General features: G+C 37.7%; 2 protein-coding genes across 15 annotated transcripts in view; one reads left to right on the plus strand and one right to left on the minus strand.

The window, feature by feature from the left end:
* The window catches only part of VSTM5 (V-set and transmembrane domain containing 5), a 154,279-nt gene that overhangs the window by 120,224 nt on the left and 10,819 nt on the right, over positions 1-23,236 (plus strand). The window lies entirely within an intron of this gene.
* Positions 1-23,236, minus strand: part of CEP295 (centrosomal protein 295) — a 48,333-nt gene that overhangs the window by 8,830 nt on the left and 16,267 nt on the right. For 11 of the 14 annotated variants that reach the window (XR_014250089.1, XR_014250090.1, XR_014250091.1 and 8 more), the window contains 12 exons: positions 20,539-20,679; positions 17,929-18,112; positions 17,546-17,713; positions 15,814-16,035; positions 13,455-13,547; positions 13,198-13,301; positions 10,945-11,082; positions 10,433-10,530; positions 6,708-10,173; positions 5,485-5,653; positions 5,205-5,348; positions 860-1,012 (listed from right to left, as the gene is read on the minus strand). Coding sequence is in view for 11 of the 14 variants with exons in the window: in XM_082409875.1 (XP_082266001.1) it covers positions 860-1,012; positions 5,205-5,348; positions 5,485-5,653; positions 6,708-10,173; positions 10,433-10,530; positions 10,945-11,082; positions 13,198-13,301; positions 13,455-13,547; positions 15,814-16,035; positions 17,546-17,713; positions 17,929-18,112; positions 20,539-20,679 (5,080 nt within the window). In the remaining 3 variants the exon portion in view is untranslated. Of the gene's footprint in view, positions 1-859; positions 1,013-5,204; positions 5,349-5,484; positions 5,654-6,707; positions 10,174-10,432; positions 10,531-10,944; positions 11,083-13,197; positions 13,302-13,454; positions 13,548-15,813; positions 16,036-17,545; positions 17,714-17,928; positions 18,113-20,538; positions 20,680-23,236 lie in introns of those variants that run through there. The other 3 variants (XM_082409868.1, XM_082409871.1, XM_082409869.1) reach the window with 3 other exon arrangements.

A 23,236-nucleotide genomic window follows, 5' to 3' on the forward strand; every position in this document is an offset into this window, starting at 1 on the left:
TCTTGCTCATCTCTCATTGTATTAAACCCTAGATACAACTAAGATAACAATTATCCAAGTATATGTGACAGCTAAAATAAAAAGAAATCTGGTTAGAAAAGGCAACTACTTAAAAGGTGCTTTAGAACTAATGAAGCAGTACTGGAACTATGCTTTGCAGGGTCAATATTATACATATAAAATAGCTTGTTATAAATATGCACAAATTCAAAAGCGAGAGAATTAACATCAGTTGTCTCTGGGTGGCAGAATTAAGTGATTTAAAGTTTTTTCCTTGTAACTTGTTCCTTAATACTTTCCAAATATTTAAAACTAAACATAAAACAGCTCATTTAGAATGCCACAGATAGAATTTTTAAAAGATAATACTTAGTATTTAATTAAATGTGGATTGTTACAAATAGGCTTAAACACAAAATGTGTAGAGTTTGCCAACTGTAAAAACCTCATACCCTTACATACTTCCTACTGACATTTACTTACTTAGTGAAACAATTTAAAAGTGTAATTAATTATTCTCTAAATAAACTTCACTTCCCTCATTCAACTTTTTGTGTACAGAAATAATATAGGCTTCTTATGGAAAAAAAATTTCACAGTATGTAAACATATGAAATAGAAGTGTGAAACCCAACCTCCAACAAAGATTAACCCGTACCTAAACTTTGGTGATTCTTATTCCAGACAGTTTTCAAATGCATGAACACAGACTTTTCTCCCCTCATTTAACACCTTCACAAAACTGCAGTTTCACTGAAGTTATTTACCATTTTTCATCACAAGTAACACCACAATAACGATCTTTTGTCCACATGTTCTTATGCACAGCAATTCCAGTTTCAACTTCTTTCTCTCTCACCTGCTTTCTCAGAGTCATCACCACAGATGTTCTCCTGGGCAACTGGGTGAAGATGACCAAATGGATCACAGCCCAGGGGGCTCCCAAGAAAACTTACTTCTCGGCTTACTGAGACCCTCAGTGGGTCTCTGTCTTGATAAAAGTCTGGTTTACCTGGGAGGGAGAAAAAATTGACTCACTGGATTTCCACTTACGTTTCTAGTTAAAACTAAAATGGCAATTTAGATTATGGGTAAAAATCTAAACTCTTAAAGACTTAATCAGTGTAGCAAGAAAATAGTAACTGCTTAACTTTCACACAGCCTTTAAATTATTTCACTTCAATTTTACTAAGTTTTTAATGATACTCCTACTTCCTAATAATAGAAAATGCTTCAGTACTGACTAATCACAGGAAAAATGCCTGGAAAAATGATCAACCATTAAGTATTATAAGGAATAATATGCAATCGTAATATAAAGTTCAAAAATAGCTACAGCTAATCTGTGGTATGAGAGATCAAGATAGGGGTTTACCCTGGGGAGAAGAGGAGGAAGAGTAATTGCGAGAGTACAAGGGAAGCGTTTATGGAGTTCTCTAACATTCCAGTTCCTGACCTCAATGGTGTTTACCTGAGGGTGATTATCAAAGTAATAATCACTGAAATAAACACTTATGACTGAAATAAACACTCCTGAAACAAACAAACAAACAAAGGAGTGGGAGACACTCAGAAGTAGAAGCTAATTTACTGTGCAGAACCCCAGAAAAACTTGGGAATTAAAGGCAAGAGGTATTACAAAAGGAAGGTGTGAATCAGGGAACTGAAAACAGGGAGAATGTTTAAAAACATGTACGTGGAAAAGATCACCTGAGATTCCTATCTCTCAACATCATCCCCAGAGAAGACCAAAGGTTTATCCTCTAGAGAAACTGAATCCTACACACTCTGCGATCAAATTTATAACAGACTCTCAAACTGGTAAAGAGTCAAAGGATTACCTTTCTAAGGGGAAAGGTGCAGTAGTTGACAGGATTTGAACCTGTGTGGGGAAACACCAATGGATTTCTAGTCTATCGTCTTAACCACTTGGCCACAACTACATGAATCCAATACACTCTGAATTTAGGGGGATCAGGCACTGAAAGGGGCAAAGGTGGAGGGAAGAAAAAGAATGCCATAAGGAAATCAGAGGTATTAAAAGAAAGTTTGCACCCTCGACTCAGATCCCCACAGGTCTGGCTCCATAACAGCAACAGCCAGGCTTGTATCAAACTTGGAGGATCTTTCTTTGAACAAACTAAACTGTAAATTGCTCAGGGAAAAGAACCACAGATACTAAGTTGAGGATCCTCAAGGAAAAGCCACATTTTCCAATGAAATCCAGAAGTAAATAAGGTCCCCACCTATAGAGTTTCCAATTAGTCATTCAGTGTTCTGCTCAAATATGCAAGATATTAGAGAAAAGCCTCTAAAATTTCAGACAGAAAAAAAAAAAAAGGAAGAACCCAAACAGAGAAAATACAGGAACCCAAACAAACAAAAACCTATAAATATTCAAAGTAGGTAGTATTTTGCATCCATGAAACAAGAGCAGGATGCTACGAAAAGAAAAAATCAGAAAGGAGGGCAAGCTTTTAGAAACTACACTTTGAGAGCCAAAATAAAAATTCCTAAGAAATGTTAGAAGAAAAAGCTGAGAAAATTCTCCCAGAAAGTAAAGCCAAAAGAAATAGACTACAGGGACTTCCCTAGTGGTCCAGTGGGTAGGACTCCATGCTCCCAGTGCAGGGGGCCCGGGTTCGATCCCTGATCGGGGAACTAGATCCTGCATGCATGCCACAACTAAGAGTTCGCATGCTGCAACTAAGGAGTCCGCATTCCACCACTAAAAAAAAGATTAAGACCCAGCGAAGCCAAAAAAAATAAAGTAGAATACAGAGAAGAAAAGAAAATTGGAAGAATATTATAGCTCAGTGTTTCTCAATATTAACTTTATCATCACCCACCTAAGGAGCCCTTTCAAAACTTTTTTCCTAATTGCCTCCTAACTCCATGAAATTAATAACTATATATATATTGTATATCTTTTTATGTACATTTGTGCTTTGGTACATAAAGAGTAAGACTTTTTCATCTCCCTGAGAACCAATTTTCATCCCCTTTGGGGACAACAATAACCTTGTTAAGAATGTATCATCCAATATCGCACTAAAAGATGTTCTCACAAACAGAGAAAATGATGTGATCTCAAATTATTTTAGTGGTGTTTAATATTTGGCTTAATTTTTGCTAAAATCCATTGCCAACTACAGAAGTAAATACAAGAAGAAACACCTAGGAGACTTGAAAAGTGACTGTGTCTGGTGAGTAGCATCAAGGGGTGGGGGGTGTGTAGGGGCAGGAAGAAATGGTGTTTCATGCTGTAACCTTTTAGCACTATTTGCCTATAATATTTTGACTAAAAGTATTACCCAAAGAAGTGTGATGAAGGCTATGATGAAAGCTCCCAAAGAGCACATGACAGGGATGCCTGATAGCTCGGGCAAAGTTTATGCCACACAAGTGGCACTTACCTCAACCCTGAAGGGAGGGAGTGAGACCATGAAGGGCCTTGTGGGTGAAGCTAGGGACTTAAGACTTAATTTAGACTTATTCCTCCAGTCAAAGGGAAACGATTGAAGAGTTTAAACATGGAGCAATAGAGGCAGGTTACTCTGAGTACACCACGGGAAAATGAATGAGAGTAATGCCAGACTGGAAACAGGGAGACATGGGGAGTTGTAGCAGCCCTTCAAGAAAGAAATGACAGCCTGAATTAAAAGAGTGGTAGTGGAAATGGAAACAAATGGACAGATTCCAGAGTTGATCAACTAGAACTGAGAAGAACAGGTACTCTGTAGGGTGTGGCAGAGGTATAGACAAGGAAACAGTCAAGACTTACATCTGGGTTCTTTTCATTGAAAAAAGGCTGAAGGATAAGGAGGTGGAGGTGAGGGAATATATAGCTTTCCCTTTTAGACAGGCTGACATTTTTGCAATCTCAAACACAACTCATTAAATTATAGGAATCAATGGTGAGAATTTCCCAATGCTCATTCTGAATTAGGAAAAGCGCCAATCAATTCCTGAACAGTTGTGTTTACCAAATAGTGCAAAATGAAGAAAAGCTTCCAAAGCCTAGTAACAAATAGAATCATTACTTTGTTATAATCTCCATAAGACATAAGAAGAAAGTAAAAAGGGGAATGATTTTTAAGAGTTATTCTGGGGCTTCCCTGGTGGCGCAGTAGTTAGGAGTCTGCCTGCCAATGCAGGGCACACGGGTTCGAGCCCTGGTCTGGGAAGATCCCACATGCCGCGGAGCAACTAAGCCCGTGAGCCACAACTACTGAGCCTGCGCATCTGGAGCCTGTGCTCCGCAACGGGAGAGGCCGCGACAGTGAGAGGCCCGCGCACCGCGATGAAGACTGGCCCCCACTCGCCGCAACTGGAGAAAGCCCTCGCACAGAAACGAAGACCCAACACAGCCAAAAGTAGATAAATAAATAAATAAATTTATAAAAGTAATACTGAATCTTAAGAAACAAGTAAAAGGAAAGGAGGTAGTCAAAAAAAAAATCTAAAAAAAAAAAAAAGAGTTATTCTGAATCTCTTACCTTCTTAAACTCTTTTAGCCGGAAACAAAGGTACAATATTTTATGGCTTTAAGACCAAAATATCTAATATTAACATTACATTTCTAAGTACCTTTCTATTTACAAAGTTATTTTCCCCCTTACAAAAGAATTTGCTTTGATAGATTTGATCAAGAGAATTATCTGGTTGAGTCTGAAATCTAGAAATAATTATAAAATGAAAATAGGGCTATTTACTAAGGATCGCAGGGAGGAATTTTTCTAGATAATTGAATCTAGGAAGAAATACAGTGAAAAAATATAGGTGTTACAACTGCTCTTAAAGCCAGGGTTTTACGCACCATGATTATCCTGTGAAAGATACAGGAAAAGAGCAGTGAAGGTACTGAAGGGAAAGAGCGCAAGGGAGAAGAGAAAAAACTGGGTTTTATCCTAGAGAAACTGGTTTAGAAAGGAAGCAGAGGGAAGCAAAAGTGTCAGAATAATGGATAGCAAAGAATTTTTGTCTACAATAAATTGCTTTTCCTCATATATAAAGAAACTAGTTACCTAATGACATATTTTTTTAAGTCCACATTTTAAATACTGTTGTACAAACCATTTTTTCCCCTTCATGAGTACTCACAGTCTAAGTTTCCTCAACAACAAAATATTTAGCATCCTGAAAAAATTGTAGAAAACTGGCAAACTATTAAAAAATCATATTTTATCAAACCATCTGTTTACCTAGTATAGAAGTTCTGCCACTTGCTGGTGATTCTACCTCTTGTATGGCACTAAGTTCATGTTGGTTCAAGTCCAATCCACCTTTAACTTTTGCTACAGGTGGTTTTGAGGATTTCCCACCCAGTTCTTTGTCCTGATGCTCCCCTATCAAGTCAAAGACAAAGTTAGGCACAATACAAATCTGTTAACAAAACAAACTGCTTCAACTGGCAAGTTGCAGGAGGTTAAAATAAAGAATCATCATCAGGATAATCAGTACAATAAAATGCAATTATCTTACCACTTTGCTTGGCATTACTATCTTCTGAAAGGAGCTGATTATCATCACAGTTTCTCCTGCCTGCACTACCAATGTTTTCCTGATTGTCTTTGGCTAGATCTTGGAGATGAACAAGGCGTTCTCTGAGCTTCTTAGTTTCAAAATCATTTTCAACTGTGGGCTTACTTGTCTGAAAAAGTAGACAGACGAGGGTGGGGATGACACAAAATGAAAGATCATGTGAAGAAGTCATAGATTTGTATCTCCCTTCTTCAGTTAGAACCTCAACTACATGAACAGCTCCATCAACCACATTATTACAATTTTATCTATAGATAAAAAATGAGAAGTACTTCTAATATTGAAAGGGTAATAATTCCATTGAAAAGTACAACCAGTCACAGCCTCGGACCTTACAAACAGCCTCCACTGCACCTTTCAATAGGAGATTATACTTGAGTATCCCTCTCTGCTTTTCTTCTCCCATTCCTTTTCCTGAAAATGACCAGTAAATCCCCAGAACTCAAGTTCTCATGAACGCAACTCAAGCTTCTCCTGAGCATCAAAGTATTGTAGAATTCTGTTTAGGCTAACTCATAAATTTAGGAAGTAGCCTTTTAAAATAAAATGGACACATTCATATATAGGAGAATATACTGTCTACCATATAGAGAAACTATGAAAAGTCATCTGAGTGACCACATCAGAGTCCTCACAACAATTCAGTCACAAGCAGCCGGTCCGGTGGTCCATCAGCCTAAAATCACACCACTTTTATAACAGATGTTACGGAAAAAGATGGTACTGATTTTGATTCTACACAAATGTCAACAAAGTGCTATACAGAAAGCACAAAGTCTGCCATTTGCCTAAGAGAAATTCTGCTAACTAGTTATTTTACAATTTAATCTTCTTGTGGTAAGCTCAAAATCCTTTATAACAAAACTTCAAAAGGCAACCTACATTTTCCATGATGTTTGAGTTTGGTTGTATCAAACCAGTGGCTGAAATTAGTTGGGCTTCAAATAACTATTAACTTCATAAACGCCATGCAAGGTGGATCAATTTTTACCTTTTAATTTCCACGTTGTTTAAGGTAGAAAATTAAAGCACAGTTAAGGTCAAACCACTTATTCTCAATAACTAAGAACTTATTTCGACCTAGGATTAAAACAAATATTTAGCTTGGCTGAGTCGGGTTACTGTCGATGTTTAATTCTTAGATATTCAAGATGAATACATACCTGACTGTCTTTAAAGAAATCCTTCAAGGTCTCCTGATGTTTCTGAATGTGCTGCTGCAATGCTGTTTGTCTCTGTACAAGCAATTCTTCTTGGGCTTTTTGGCCATAATGCAGAACTTCTTTTTGTAGCTCCATCTGCTTCTGAAGTCCCAAATTATCTTGCTGGGCTAAGAGAGGTTGTGAAAATCTATCTGGAAGTCTTGGGCTCATAGAAGCACTTGAAGGAGCTGCATGTTCATTCTTGGCTGAATACAATTCACAAATGTTTTTAGATTTTACTTCAGCAAAAGGTAGTGGAATAAATGAATGCTCTCCTTCCTTGGGTAGAAACACAGAGGGAACAGGCTGCTCAGAAGAGTCACCTTCAATCGGCTCTGCTTGCTTGTTTAAAAGCACTTCTTCCTGAGCTTTTTCATTAAAACACAGCACTTCTCTCTGTAAGCCCAACTGTGTTGACACATGATCTTGCTGAGGCAGAAAAGCCTGGGATAAACTCAAAAGCCTATCCTGAGACCTTGGAATCTCAGGATGACTTGAGAAAACAGTACTGTCACTTCTGGTTGGAAGAGATTTTTGGATTCTTTCAGAGTCAGCAGCAACAGGCAGTGCTATGTGGGATAAGGATGAAGAGGTGCTGGTCTGCTCAGGTGAGACCCCCTTCTCCAATTTACTTAGTCTTTGCAAAAGCAATTCTTCTCGGACTTCCTGTCTAGATTGAGTGGCTTTCCTCTGTTTGTCTAACTGCTCTTGAAGTGCCTTCAAATCACCATGGAGAGGCTGGATAAAATGCTCAGATGACTTTTCCTCAAATTTATATTGTCTGGGCAAAACCAACTCTTTCTGGGTTTTCTCACTACATGGAAGGGGACCTGTCTGTGTATACACGTGTTCCTGTTGAAATGTAATCGGATAATCTTGTTGAGGTAAAACAGGCTGTGGTAAACCCAAAAGCCTATCAGGCGACCTTGGTATCTCAGAACGACTTGGGGAGACTATATTATCACCCTTAGTTGAACAAGGTTCTTGGATTCTACCAGCTTCACTAAGAGGTAATGGAGCAAAAGGACGCTGTACAACTAGGGGTAGGAAGGAAGAGGTGCCAACCTGCTCGGGAGATATTCTTCCCTTCCACTCACTCTGTTTATGCAAAAGTAATTCTTGCTGAGCTTCCTGTCTAGACTGAATGATGGCTTCCCTCTGTGTAGCTAACTGTTCTTGAAGTGCCTTCAAATTATCTTGTTGAGGCTGGATAAGCTGTGATATCTTCAAAAGTCTGTCCTGCAATTCTGGGATCTGAAAATGGCTTGAAGGAATTCTACTCTCACTCTCTGCTGAAAGAGGTTCCCAGGTTGTAAGAGATTCAGCAGAAGGCAATGAAGGAAAAGAAAGCTGTGCTAACTGGGGTGTGAACGAGGGGCCAGTTTGTTCAGAAGATACATTCCCTTGGGTTTTCTGGCTAAACTGAAGGGTCTCCTCTTCTGTGTCTAACCATTCTTGGTGTCCTTCCAAATTATCTTGTAGAGGTTGTATATGTCGTGAAAATCCCAGAAGTCTTTCCTGAAATCTTGGGATCTTCCAGTGGCTTAAGGGAACTGTACTGTCACTCCTGAATGACATATAGTCCTGGAATTTTTCAGATTCAGCTCCCTGAGACAAAGAGGTGCCAGTCTGTTCAGAAGGACTTTTTTTTTCTAATTCACTTTGTTTGTGTACAAATTCCTGAGTTTCTTGTTTAGCACCAAGTATTACCCTCTGAATGTGTGACTGACCTTCAAGTGTTGTTAGATTTTCCTGCTGTGTCAGGCTACGCTGTGGAAAACTAAGAGACTCATCCTGAAATGCTGGCATTACCAAATGACTTGAGGGAATAACACTCTCCTTCTCAGAGAAATAAAAGTTCTGAATTCTTCTAGGCTCAGTTTTAGCAGAAGCTTGTGAAGCGACTGAACGTTGAGTGACCACTGGCAGGAATGAAGAACTCATCTGCACAGACTTATTAGAGTCTTCCAAATCCCTTTGTCTACGTAAAAGTAATTCTGCCTGGGCTTCATGCCTGGCCTGAAGAGCATCCCTCTGTGTAGTCAGCTGTTCTTGGAGCAACTTCAAACTATCATGCAAAGGTTGGAACTGCTGTAGGAAACTTGAAGACCCATCCTGAGATTTTGGGATTTCAGATTGGACTGAGAGAATTTCCTTCTCACTCTTAGATGAATACTGGTCCTGGATTTTTCCAGATTGAGTACCAGCAGAAGGTAGTGAAGTAAATGTATGCTGAGCTTCTTGAGATGGGACAGAAGGGGGCTCAGTCTGTTCAGCCCATACTCTTCCATCCAATTCACTCTGTTTATGTACACATAATACTTCCTGGGCTTCCCGTCTAGCCTGAAAGCTGTCCCTCTGAATATTTAACTGTTCTTGGAGAAATTTAAAATTAAGCCTATCCTGAAGTTGTGGGACCCCAGGATGGCCTGAGGAAACTGTAGTCTCTTTCTTGGTTGGAGAAGATTCCTGGATTCTCCCTGACTCAGCTTTGGCAGAAGGCAGTGAAGCAAACGAATCCAGAGGTACCAAAGGAAGGAATACAGAAAGGCCAGTTTGCTCTTCCAATTCTTTCTGTTTGCACAAAAGCAATTGTTCCTGAGCTTCCTGTCTTAACCGAAGAACTTCTTTCTGTAGGTCTAACTGTTTTTGGAGAGCCTTCAAATTACCTTGCTGGGCTATGATATTCTCTGAGAATGGCAAAGACTTATCCTGCGTTTGGCCAACTACAGAATGGCTTACAGAAACTACACTTTTGCTCCCAGTTGAAAAGTGTTCCTGGATTTTTCCAGACTCAACTTTAGTAGGCAGAGAACTAAAAGAATGCTCAGCTACCAATGGTAGGAATGAAGAAGGTTCAATTAACTTAGACGATATACTTTCATTGTTCTCTGAGAACATTTGCTGGGAGTCTAAAGTTTGAAAAGTTGTTGCCCCAGAGGTTTCAGCTCTTTCTCTAGCATCCTGTACTATCAGTGGCTTATCATGTGACAAAGCCCTTGAAAGTGTATGAGAGTCTTTAGGGACCAATTTATAGTCTCTCTGTTGTGTTTCAGTCTGTGAGAGTTGCTTTGGCTGTTCCTGTGATTCCAAAGCTTGCTCGGCTAAAACATCTGAAGTAACTAATGTTTTGGTTGTTTCTACCTGTCTTTGTGGAAAGCGATGTTGTCTTGGAACCTGAAAATCTTGCTCTAATTTGGAGATCTGTACGGGTTGCATAGGTTGTTTGTTAGGACTCAACTTGGGTCTCTGACCTTGATCCTCAAGTTCTGATGCAACAGCGGGTCTTTCAGATTTCTGTGGTGGTACTGATGTAACCGAACCAGGTATCAATGGTGTAGCTGACATGGATGGGTACTTTCCTTTTAACATAGTCTGATAGTCGAGTAATCGTTTCCTGGCTGTTTCAACAGACTGTTTGTGAAGCCTACCCAAAACAAACAAGCATTATTCTTTTTTGATTATAAAAAATGCCCCACATTCTTAAGTGTTTATACATTAAATTCAATCTAGGGGTGGCCATAATCAAGGCAGAAATGGAACAATGTTATTAACATTGTTCTTTGAGAAATCTACATGCCATAGTTCTAAAGGGACCTTCATATAAGACCTTCATATAAACCAAATAATAAATCCTGAAAATGTAGCCACACACTATCACGTATAAATTGTACCCTACCTAATACCTGTTTTGCTGTAAGAGCTGTTGTTGATAGTTACGAATCATCTGCCTGTGATTATCTTCATCAGAATTTATGGTGCATGATGCTGGTGCAGTGCCAACCTAATAAAAGACAAAGCTACTAACTAAAAGGCAAATCCAGAAATAAGTACTAACGTACTTTACATAAACTGACATTCTATAATTGTAAACTTCCATATAGCTTTATTTTTTATAAAAAAGACTGGCATTTCCATTGTTAAGAAATGAAGTAATCTACCACTCTCCTTTAGTGTCAAGCCCAAGAGCTCAACATACACATTACATACAAGCCATGGTCACATATATTAGCACCCTCTAGAAACTGAAAGATGAAAGTCATTAGGTTTGTATAAAGTTATTTTTACATATACATTATTTTTTAAAAAATTATCAAATACAAATTGGAAATGCACTTTACTTTTCTGAATGCTAAGATTGCCCACACTTCTTTATCCCCCAACAATCTATGTAGGGATGAGATTTCCTGCATCGTACCCCAGTCTGTTGAGTTTTTTTTCTTTTTTCTTCTTCCAGCTGAGCTCTGAAGCAATCAGTTTCTAATCTTAACTTCTGTTGTTCAATTTGTTCAAGTAATTCCAACTGTTTTTGCTTCTGTTCTTCTATTTCCATTATCTAAATAACAAAAATACTATTGATTTATTAACAAGAAACTCATGCCAAAGAAAAGTTTATATGCATTACAATGAAAAGAAACAGGTCTCATCACCAAGAGTACCAATTATCCAAGAAGAAAGTGGTGACGTTTTATCTGTTATTGCCACTGCCAGAGGGAGGAAGGAAGCAAGAGACAGGAAAATGGGAAAGGAGGAAAAGGGAGAGAAGTAAAAATAAACATATTAACTATTTGTATTTCCTGGGAGCACAGGGAAACCTTGATCACCACTGAAGCACCACCTCCAGAGAAGTAGCAAATTCTGTGTTCACATCTTTAATTTTACCTTGTTCTCAGTAAGAATAATGCCTAAGAAATTAAATATCGAGAACGCTCACAACACTTTGATTTCTTAGGCATACTCATAAAAGGGTGCAGTTATCTACAAGCTAAATAAAAGTACAGTGAGCAACATTCAGTCTTTACTGTCAGGCATTAAAGAGATGGAAAATAATGGCAGAGTGAAGACAAACTCAAAATTATACCAACACACACACACACATAAACCCAAGAACTAAAAACATGTGTTAAAGTAACTGTAAGATTCATGAGGACAGGGACTAGTCTGTCTGGTTGCCTGTTAAATCCAACACCTAGTAGCCCTTGAAACATATATAAGAAACATATACTGAATAAACAGAAAAGGGAATGTATGTGAAGTTTTATTAAGAGGAATACGTCTACTAGAGATAATGAAGAATGATCTTGTTTTCAAAATTAAAAATGTCTCAATATGATATTATCTATTCTTAATCAGGCAATAGTGGCTATGGCTTAGTTCCTGTCTTCACCTTCCTTTCCTTCACTCATAGGAGCCACGGAATTTAAACCATTTACAGTTTTGTAGTAACTCTAGAACTGCACTATCAATATAGTAGTCACTAGCTACATGTGACTATTAAAATTTAAATCAACCCAAAACAAATAAAATTTACAATTCAGTTTCTCAGTTGCACTACTCATACTTCAAGTATTCAACAGCCCATGTAGGTAGCAGTTACCATACTGAACATAGATATGGAACATTTGCATTACTGTAGAATATCTATTGGACAATACTGCTTTAGAATATTGATTAGAAAGCATTTATCTGAGATGAAATACTGGCTCATAGAATTGTCATCCCTCAGCTGCATTTTTATAAAAACTATGACTATAAACTGACTGGCTTAGTAACAATTAGCCTCTTTCGAGGTAATCTGTGTTAAGAAAATCTTTCATTAAAGTAGAAGGGACAAATATTACAGTTACAGAAGTTGAATTTAAAATTTTTCTTTGAAATACAGTTTTTCAAAAAAACTTTTGGGATTACAAAGCCCAGATCAATGTTTAATATTATGACAGGGACTCATTTACTCAACAAATATTTATTGAGTACTTACTATATATAAAGCATTGTACAAGAAACTATGTAGGATAAATTGACTTTTTAAAAAAGACAGTCTCGGACTTCCCTGGTGGTCCAGTGGCTAAGACTCCATGCTTCCACTACAGGGGGCACGGGTCGATCCCTGGTTGGGGAAGTTCCACATGCCCATGGTGAGGCAAAAAAAAAAAAAAAAAAAAAAAGACAGTCTCTGCCTTTAAAAAACTGATAAATTTTATAGGGAAGATAAGATACATACCAGAGTATAAAATACAAAGCAGAATGCAATAAGGGTCAAATGAGTAGTACAAGTAAAGATGAAGTACCTTCTATCAAATGAATGTGTAAGACAAGGCAGAAGAAATGGTATCAAAAGTAGCCAGATGTTAAGACAAATTTTACTGGTCAAATAAAACTATAGTACATAGGGGAAGAAAGAAACCTTTAAAAATAAAAATTTCAGGGACTTCCCTGGTGGTCCAGTGGTTAAGACTCCATACTCCCAATGCAGGGGGCCTGAGTTTGATCCCTGGTTAGGGAACTAAGATCCCACTTACCTCAACTAAGCCTGAGCACTGCAACTACTGAGCCTGCGTACTCTAGGGCCTGCTCGCCACAACTAGAGAAGCCCATGCGCCACAACGAAGACCCGGTGCAGCCAAAATAAATTAAAAAATAAAAATAAAATAAAATAAAAATTTCAAATTACCTGTTTCTGCCTTGCTGCCATTCTAATTCTGGCTGCTTCTTCCTGAGGATGAAGTAGAACTGAATTCTGAGCTACAGCTGTGATAGGCTGAGTCTCTTTCATTTCTAAGAGAATCCCCAAAGCAATAATTAGTTTCAATAATTTAGAATTTGATACCACTGTAATGTCTTTTGTTCATTTATTACATGTAATTTTATTAGGAAAAAGATGTGAAGAATCAAGCAAGTTTAATTTGAGAATATGATAAAAAGAAATACCTTGTTCCTTTTCAGAGTCTGTACTGAATGAAAGTGGTTTATCTTCACTAGTAAGTGGTCCAGAGTCAACTGTTAGCGTGTCACTTTCAACAACTGTAATAGATACATCATTATGAACATATTATCGCTGTCAAACTTAAATCTGACAAATGTAACAAAAATCTACATTCAGATTGACACTGGTCCACCTGAGTGTCTTATTTAGTTAAGATCCAGCCACCTTCCAGAGACCACATATTTTATCCAATAAATTCTAGCCTAATACAAAAAGACCTAAGACTAAAATTATAAACAAAAAAGAAAAAACGAAGGAGAACTGACTTAAAAGGTAGGCTGACAGAGTTTCAAACACAATGGGACAGCATAAAAAGAGCAGAGTAAGCAAGGCACCAACGTGTAAAAAGAGAAGAAATTTAAATGTATCTTTGACATACTTAGGTATTAGGATTTTTATTATTTATGAATCCAGAGCAGAGAAGGAAGTTAAAGCAGTATACTTTGATCACATCAGGGTAGCCAGAAACTGAACGGAGCATTCAGTCACCTCATTCGTTCAGCACCTACTTATGTGCTGTATGCACATTTACCACGGTCAACAAGAAAAGGCCTCAAAGGAGGTAGGTGGGGGACAGAACATTATATAATTATCCTAGAAGAAAATTATAAAATTAGAAACGGTGCTAAGTACTATATAAGAAAAAAGGGGGCTTATACAATAGAGTATTTCAGAGGAATCTGAATTAGACTAGGAACTCAGATGAGATTTCTCTTAGGAAATGGCATTTAAGTGGACATTTGAAAGGTAAGGAGGAATCAAACAGGTAAAGAGTGTGGGGATGTACAGGAGACCTTTCCAGATAGATCAGCAGGTATTAAGACCCTGTGAGGAGTGAAAAACTTGGCTCAGACAAGGGGAAGAATGAAGCCAGATGAGGCTAGAGAAAGCCTACTCACACAGGGCCTTTTCTAAAATAACTTGGTTATGGATTAAAGATGAAAGTGTCCCTTTGTATTAAATGCCAACACCATACTCTCTCTCCTTCTTCTCACTCCTTTTTACTGCCTTTGCTGCTTGCCCCTTCTCTAGCCATCTTCTAAATGATGCAGTCCCTTCAGATGGTCTTATAAGCCCTTTTCTCACTGAATTCTTTCCCCTAAAGAATTCTTCCATGCCCATGTGCTTGAATATCATATGTATATCTGACTTCCAAACTTACCTCTCTTTGCTTTAGGCTAGTCAATTAATTCAACAAATAGTAACTGAGCACCTTTTATGTACAAGGCACTAGTCTAGGCTCTGGGGGTACAGCAATGAACAAAATCAAGCCCTATATTCCAGGACTGGAGGGTGAGGAAGGTGGAGAGGGGCAGGTGTCAAGACAAGAAGCAAATAAGCAAGAAGGTAAATTTATGGTCCATCAGATGTTAAGAGCTATGGAGTAGAGGTGATAGGGAGTGAAGATTATGGGGGTGGGGGAAGGCACAGAAGTTTGTTGTTTTATATAGAGTGGTTTGAGAAGGCATTACTGAGAAAGCAGTATCTGAGCAAATATCTGAAGGAAGTGAGACAGTGAACCATAAAAATATCCAAGAGCATTCCTCCCTCCCCCAACCAAGACCAGCACTTGCAAAGACCACATGATTCGTATTTGCTGTGTTGGAAAAACAGCCAGGAAGCCAGTGCCTACGGTGCAGCGGTTGGGGAGAAAATGAAGTCAGAGAGAGAAGTAGTGGGGAGGGGTGTGTGCACAGATCCTGTAAAGCTTTGATGCCACTGTAAGCAAAATGGTTTTCCTGAGGGAAATGGGTAGTTGTTGGAGGGCTTCTCCCAGAGGAATGATAAGCTGATGTGTTTTAACAGGATGTCTCTGGAAACAGATTATTGCAGGAAGGTGCAAAAGCTGTGGATGGAAGACCAGTTAGGAGGCCACCAGCTAATACAGGCAAGAATCTAGAGAATGAACATCACTTAAACTAGGATAGTAGGTGGTGAGGAACAGCTGGACTCTGGATATATTTTGAGGGTAGGACCGACAGGATTTGATGATGGTTTGGATGTAGGATATAGAAGAGCAGAACCAGAAAGACAAGCTTTTTGGCTTAAGCAAGAGAATTTTTTGCCACTTACTGAAATATGTAAGATTATATATATATATAAAATTCTACTACACTTAAAGTGCTCTGGAAGGAGATTCACTAAGGTTTCTAACATTTATTGCCTTTAAGTGGCAGCATTATGGGCTTTAAAATATTTTCTTCCTTTTGACCTCTATTCTTCGATTTTTCAGAAATGAGCATATTTTTGAACAGCTTAGAAAGGGTTTATGTGCTATAAAATGAGATGACTGGAGAGAACTACCTTGTTTCTGCCCAGAAGATACGGTTCTGTCTTCACTCACAGTTGCTCCTGATTCAACTGTCAGGGCTTTACTTTCAGTTTCACTAACAGTTGTCATCATTTCGCTTTCATCCTCAGACATGGATTTAATTGTCCAGAGAGATTTTTGGTTTCGGATCTTATTTAATAATTTTTTAAAAAGAATTTTTGAAGGAATCTGGTGGGTCTTCATTGCCAAGGGAACTAAAAGTAAAGAAAAGAAAAAAAACCTTATTCAGCACCTATTACAAACCAGGTAAATTATTCTATCTTTATACTTAGTCACTATAACAACCACTGGTTAAAACAAAAACACAACTTTATTTTCCTCAATATTTATAATTTAACACAATTTTATAACCAGGAATAATTTTTTCAACTTAAATTTAAATAAGGACACCAAAATTCAACTACAGTTCACCCTTGAACAACATGCACTTGAACTGCACAGGTCCACTTATTTGAGGATTTTTTTCAATGAATACACACTACAGGCCTGCACGATCCAGGGCTGGTTGAATCTGCAGACGTGGAACACTGGATACAGAGGGCCGACTCTAAGTTATATGCAGATTTTTCGACTGCGTGGAGGGTCGGCGCCCCTAACCCCTTGCTGTTCATGGGTCAACTGTATTTTTCAACAATAGACAGCAACATAAATTTCAAGCGTAAAAATGTATCAGGAAGATGTTTATTCCGCTTGCTAAATGAGGATAGAATGCATATCTCTTAATCTGTGTGTAACACTAGCATTCAAAATATGTGCTGTAAGGTTCACAAGAAAATAAAAGATTCTGCAGAGGCCAGAAATGAAGTTTCAAGGGGAATTCATGGCAATTGAGCCCTAAACCCATCTTCTGAAGTTTATGCCAAACCACAGGAAGCTTATACTTTGTTTGGACAGCAGTGTGGGCACAGGAGACAGGGATAAAGCTTACAGCCCTCACCCAAGGAGTCTAAGAGGAGACCCACATAAAATTGGAACCCCAAGGACTACCTATCCACAGTATAGGGTGAAGATGAGAAGAAAGCCTGAGTGGTTTTGAACAAAGGCGATACTCATAGGTATGGGGAGAAAAGAAGTCAAAAGGAAGAGGACTTGGTCTCTAAGAAGATGTGGAGTAAGAGACACCTTTATCTTTTTAGAGGTACCTCTCATGTCTCTGGTTTGGATTACTGCAGACTGTGGTATCATCACTAACATGAGGAAGGCAGGAAGACAAGGTTTCAGTAGGCAAGAGAAGATGATAAATTTATTGTCAGACACCAAGTTCTAAGTACCTGTGCAACAACCAAGTGAAAAAATTCAGAATGGTGGAGATAGAGATGAAGTTTAGAAAAGAGACCAAATTTGTCCTGATCATCATTATACATGAAGTGCCTAGCAGTAATTAATACGGTAGGATTTCTGGTGATTTGATCAAAGTCTTAAAAAAAAAAAAAAAATGCTGACCTTTCAAATGAATTCAAAATTGATCATCTAACTTAACCTAAAAATATTTAGACTGTATATTCATATAAATAAAATAACATTCCTCCTATGTATATGAAAAGGATCTTTAGTGATGGAAATCTGAAGTTTCCTCCTCCTATCACTCCCATGAGTATTAGTCACTGTTTGCACTTAAATGAGACCAGACTTTCCTAACTGTTGGCAAATGATTAGCATTTTTTTCCTATGAAATACTGCAATATTCAGCTCAGAAGTTTTTACCGTCTGCTTCACTAGAACATATTGTTTCAGCTTCTGTCACTGGAATGTTTTCAGTTTCCCCCGAAATTTCTTGTTCCATTGAAAGGTCCAGTTCTTCATCTTGGATCTGATCAGTCACAGTGGGCAGAGGCTCTGGTTCAAGGTGCAAAATCAGGTTTCCTTTCATCTCTCAATAAAGAAATACAGAGACATGTTTCCATTCCAAAATGACTAAGAAGAACTTGAGCATAAAATTTTAAAGACCATCATAGTTTAAAGTCTAAAATATGAGAGCCTCTTTCAAACTGAGAACTCATTTCAAAATAAAAACTGCTTCAAGACAAATGTATTTTCCCACCAAAATGTTTCAAAGCATTGTTGAAAGTTTACTGAAAATATCTTACTCCTGTCTGCATTGTACATGTCTTCAAAGGCAAATTCTAGCTCTCTCTGCCAATCATCTTTCATTTCACTGCGTTTGTATGGAAGTTCAACTAGTTGTGGTGGCATCCGTGATACCATCTGTCTCCTGCGTGCCAGGTCCTCTTGTTGTAGCTGTTTGAGTTCTTTCATTAGTTTCTCCTGATTCTTCAAGAATAAAGAGAATTAATTAACAATTGAGTAACACACTTTGGACAGTGGATAGTAACATGAATAGTGAGGGAAGAGTGGAGAAATCATGAAGACAGGGACTCTAGTACCCTCTGCTCCTCTACCATTTGTTCAAACACAAAGACACTAATTAAGAGTCGGCCCTCCACACCCGTGGTTCCTCCACATCCGCGGTTCCTCCACATCCGCAGATTCAACCAACCATGGACCATGCAATACCACAGTATTTACTATGGGAAAATATGTGGGTATAAGTGGACCCATACAGTGCCAGGGTCAACCGTATGATGCTAGTAAGTACTACGAGAAGATGGCTCTGGTTAGGCCACAGAGCTTCAAAGTGTCTGCCAGGCACAGGTCTTCCTCAGGACAGTCACGAAGCTACATTCCAACTAAGCTGCCACCGCTCCTGCACTGTACTTTGTTCCAGCTCTCCACACAGCCAGCAGCAGTCACCAGTCTCAGGTGAGCACCAAGACCCAGCCAGGGTAACTGTGGCTTAACAGATATTTCTTGTTACTCCACACTCTTATGAGTCCTCAAGATTAAAGGGGATTTGTACGTATCTCTTTTAAGTTTAAAGAGTCTGGCAAATATGAAAGTTTAAGCACAATGTTTTAGTGAAGTTATCTAACTTAATTTTGGTGGTGGAGGATAAGGAGGGGGGGATAAGGGAAGACCTCTCACCCCCGGGATGAGGAGTTAGCCAGATATGAGTGGGTGAAGGAGGAGGAGTACAAGTAAGAAATAACAACTCCAGCACGGAATTATGCAGATGAAGGCATGGGCAGTCAGGGAGAGTACAATGTTCATTATAGATAGGGTATGGAGGGCAGGGATGGTTAAGGAAAAAAGGTAAAGTTGGAGAGGCACGTAGAGGCCAAATACAACACACTATAGCAGGAAGTAAGATCCCAGGGCACAATAGGGTCTGCAGCAAAAAGGTTCAAACAGGGGAAAGGAAATACTCTGTATGTATTGCAGACCATTCTTGTGTAAGAGATACAGTCTAGAAAAAGGTAGAGAGCCTGTATAACAAAGTTTCTGTTAAGTGATGACACACTACTTATTTGTAAATATTTTGTCGTTTGGAGATGAGTTTTTTTTTGCCCGACCTTGAAAAGAATCAAATTATGAACAAATTCATTTTTTATATTAAGTTTCAAACCATATCATTAAATTAACTTCAAAGTTATTTGAATAAGCATACTATTTCTGGCTCACTGAAAATGTGGCATATTATTCTACTTGAATTATTTATAACAACTACTATGACCACTGACACTGTGAGCTTATGAAATTCTAGGCACAGTTCTAAGGGCTTTACTAAACTCATTTAACCCTCATAAAACAGATGATGAAACAGAACTCGAGAGGTTAGGTAACTTGCCTGTAATCAAATAGCTACGTAGTGAAGAAGGGAGGAAAATCCAGGAAGACTGACCACGGAGTCCACTTTCTTAACCACTAAACACTTCTGATTTATGGAAGAATGTGCTCTGTTTACCAACTGCTTTTTTCATACTTTTTTTTTCCCTATAGGTTTAAATCTTAGATGAAAATTATGTACCCATAATTACCCAGTAAGTAACTGAACGTAAAATAACTGAATGTCTGAATTATTACCCATAATTTTCATCTTTTAGTTTTTATTAACTAGGGGTAAGTTATGATAATCATAACTTACCCTTAGTTTATAAAAACTAAAAATTTAAGGGAGAAGGTCATAATTCAGTTCAAACCATACAAAAGAATTTTAAGGCACTTAATTCCCATAGAAGTACTTAAAAACTCATTCTTCAGATGAATGTTTGAAACATCTAAATGCATTAGTCAAATTCAGACTTCTAGAAAGATCAATCATTTTTATGCTGTTTCAAGAATAAACACTGAACAATAAGCAAGACAGATGTAAAGCTGTGACTACAAAGCCAGTTTGCACGATACATATTTTACAGCTCTGCAACAAAGTCAAAGCTCCTTGACAGCAAGGATCATGACTCTACCTTTGAATCAATATTCTGCAAAGCCAACAAGTGCTTTGCTCAATAAATATTTAATGAATCGAATCTTAAAATCTGCAAAGCACAAATGCAATTCAAATAATTAAATTAGAAAAGTGATTAATTTCTTCTTGGGCTATTTTTAGACTGATTAAAATATTAAACTTTTAATACATTCATCAGTAAAAATTTTAGAAGAGAAATGAGAACAGCTTCACCCAACCTGAATTTGAAACAGGAGGTAAAAGCAAGTTGGGAAGCTTGAAATGACACGAATCAGAGAGAATATTTTCCCATTCTTCACAACTACGTCCTCTAAGCCTGTTCATTATCAGTTAAGTTTTACAGTGCCATCGCTAAGGCCATCAGCAGTGGTCACAGCCAGAATTTAATTCTTACTTGAGCCAAATGGATCTTTTTCATTGCTTGGAAACCCCGTGCATGTGCCTTCTCACACTGCTCCATTCTCTCTTCTGCTGCTTGTTTCTGTAGTTCTTCCAATCTTTTAGCCTCTTCTTTAGCAGCCAAATGAGGATCTGGCTAGCAGTCAATCAGTAAGATTTTAGATAATTAAGTAAAGTGTGAAACAAAGTGATAACTAAAAAACAAAACAACCTTAAAATCATGTTTTTCTACTTATATCGAATTAAATGATAACAAGCTATAGTTTGAAATGCCCACAATTATTAACAGCATGTACATATGAAAAAAGTCAAATTGTTAGTGTAAAGTTTTACACGTTGTTCATTTTAAAGCAGAGTACACTATGCTCATCCAAATACATTCTTCCATCATTTTTAAAAGAAATTCTATTAAAACAACAGTGTTGAAAGGTAAACACCTGCAAAGCTAGTAGTTAAGAAACCACAAACATTGAAGGTCATGTAAGCCATTTGGGGAAGCACTAAGATTTGTCTTTGGTTTTTAGCCAAAATGTGCAGCTAGGCTTCAGCCTCAGGAAAGCCAAATCACCAAAACACTTACTTTAATATAATTTCTGGCTTCCTAGAACTTGTCCATAATCAATGATTATGTGGTTGCACAGTGAGCCATCATCTCATTGACATAACAATAATATCAAATGTGGGAGGACACACAACGTGTATTATACATAAACATTCACTTTCAAATATAGGTAACCATTCCAAATACAACTTTAAGTAAAACTCATATATTTTATGTTGATAATTAGTCAAGTGAAACAATAACGACCATGAAAGCTGTAAACTATATATCTAAAATTATTTATAACTCTCAGTGAGATAAATAGGTAAAGAGACAGTTAACGTATTCAGAAAGAGTAGGAACTTCCCTGGTGGTCCAGTGGTTAAAGATTCCACATTTCCACTGCAGGGGGTGTGAGTTCGAACTCTGGTCGGGGAATTAAGATCCCCACATGCCGCTGGGTGCAGCCAAAAAAAAAAAAAAAAAAAAAAAATGAGTGCACTGGCCAAACAAGTGTATGAAAAATATTAAATCCCTTTGGAGCTAATAAATATTTATGCAAATCTAAATAAACACAGGTCAGATTGCATTAACGCATAACATTAAATAAAATAATCTTTAGGAGCAACATTTCATTTCATTTAGGCCATGAGGTTTTCAAGAAAAAAGTTATTTGAGAATTCTTCACATCATGTGGGGGTGAACTAAAAGCAGAATGTCAATTTTGGTAAACCAAACTTTGAAGGGAAGGAAAAACTTCAAAACATACAATGTGTATAATAAACATGTTCAGTCCAGATATAATGAGGTATATAAAGAATATCAAGTAAATAAAGGGTTAGAGAAAAATTAGGTACCCCAAACAAGTTTTAATCTGACTGCCCAATGTCAAAACAAGATTTTACAAGAATGTTTTAGAAAGACAATCCCTTAAAAATTTATGTCGGGGCTTCCCTGGTGGCGCAGTGGTTAAGAATCTGCCTGCCGATGCAGGGGACACGGGTTCGAGCCCTGGTCTGGGAAGATCCCACATGCCGCGGAGCAACTAAGCCCGTGAGCTACAGCTACTGAGCCTGCGCATCTGGAGCCTGTGCTCCGCCACAAGAGAGGCCATGACACTGACAGGCCCGCGCACCGCGATGAGGAGTGGCCCCCGCTCTCCGCAACTGGAGAAAACCCTCGCACAGAAATGAAGACCCAACACAGCCAAAAATAAATATAATAATAAATAAATAAATATTAAAAAAAAAAAATTTATGTCAATACAATTAAAACTTTAAATAAAAATCTGGTTGAAATAATAGTTAGATTCCATTTTTAGCAGTTGAACTCAAAAGATATGTGAAATTTGCAAAAACCGTGAATCCCAAGCACAAAATTCTTTTTAGAAAACATGTTTCTGAAAATCTTTTCCATGAACTGTAATCTGCAGTGCACAAAACAATGTGATTATTAAATATGCTACTTCTGCATCTTCTACATTAGACTTATCTTAAGTATGACAGCATTGTAAATTGAATTTAAGTGTTTCTGCTTGTCTGCTGACATTTCTGGGTCTCACAACAAAAAATATAATGGACCTGATTGGAAAAATATTTCTAGGATGAAAAATCCATTTTAACAAGTGCTGTGCTAATTGTTGCTGACAAAGGAACAAACAGGATGAGGGGCACGAGTAACTCAGAAATTTCAAGCATACGAAGTTTTGTTTAATTGTGTGTACAGAACGTAAATGTAGCATAAAACAAAATTTAGAGAATAACTGGCTCTAAGTAGGAATACAGCATGTCAATTTCATCATTCTTCTTCAAAGACAAATTTTATAACATACAAGAAATTTTAGAACCAGTTTATCAAGATATTCAAACAAAACATGATAGCAACTCTTACATGTTAAAAGGCTGACTGAACAAAAAGTAGCTTATTTGGAGAAAGCACCTGAAGGAATAACTAAAATGTATGCCAAGAGTGCAAGTATTTTTTATATAATACCTGCTGTAAAAATCCTATTATTCTACTCCAAGAAAGATTCTAAATTATTGTGCATGTGAAATAAGCTTAGATGCAAATGAAAATGCAGAGATTTGTTATATGGAAAACCAAGCACATTGCTCCACTGTCCCATTTTAAACCCAAGGTTTAAGGACTGATT

This window comes from Balaenoptera physalus (genome assembly GCF_965194825.1).
Source record: "Balaenoptera physalus genome assembly, chromosome: 10".
Taxonomy (NCBI): domain Eukaryota; kingdom Metazoa; phylum Chordata; class Mammalia; order Artiodactyla; family Balaenopteridae; genus Balaenoptera; species Balaenoptera physalus.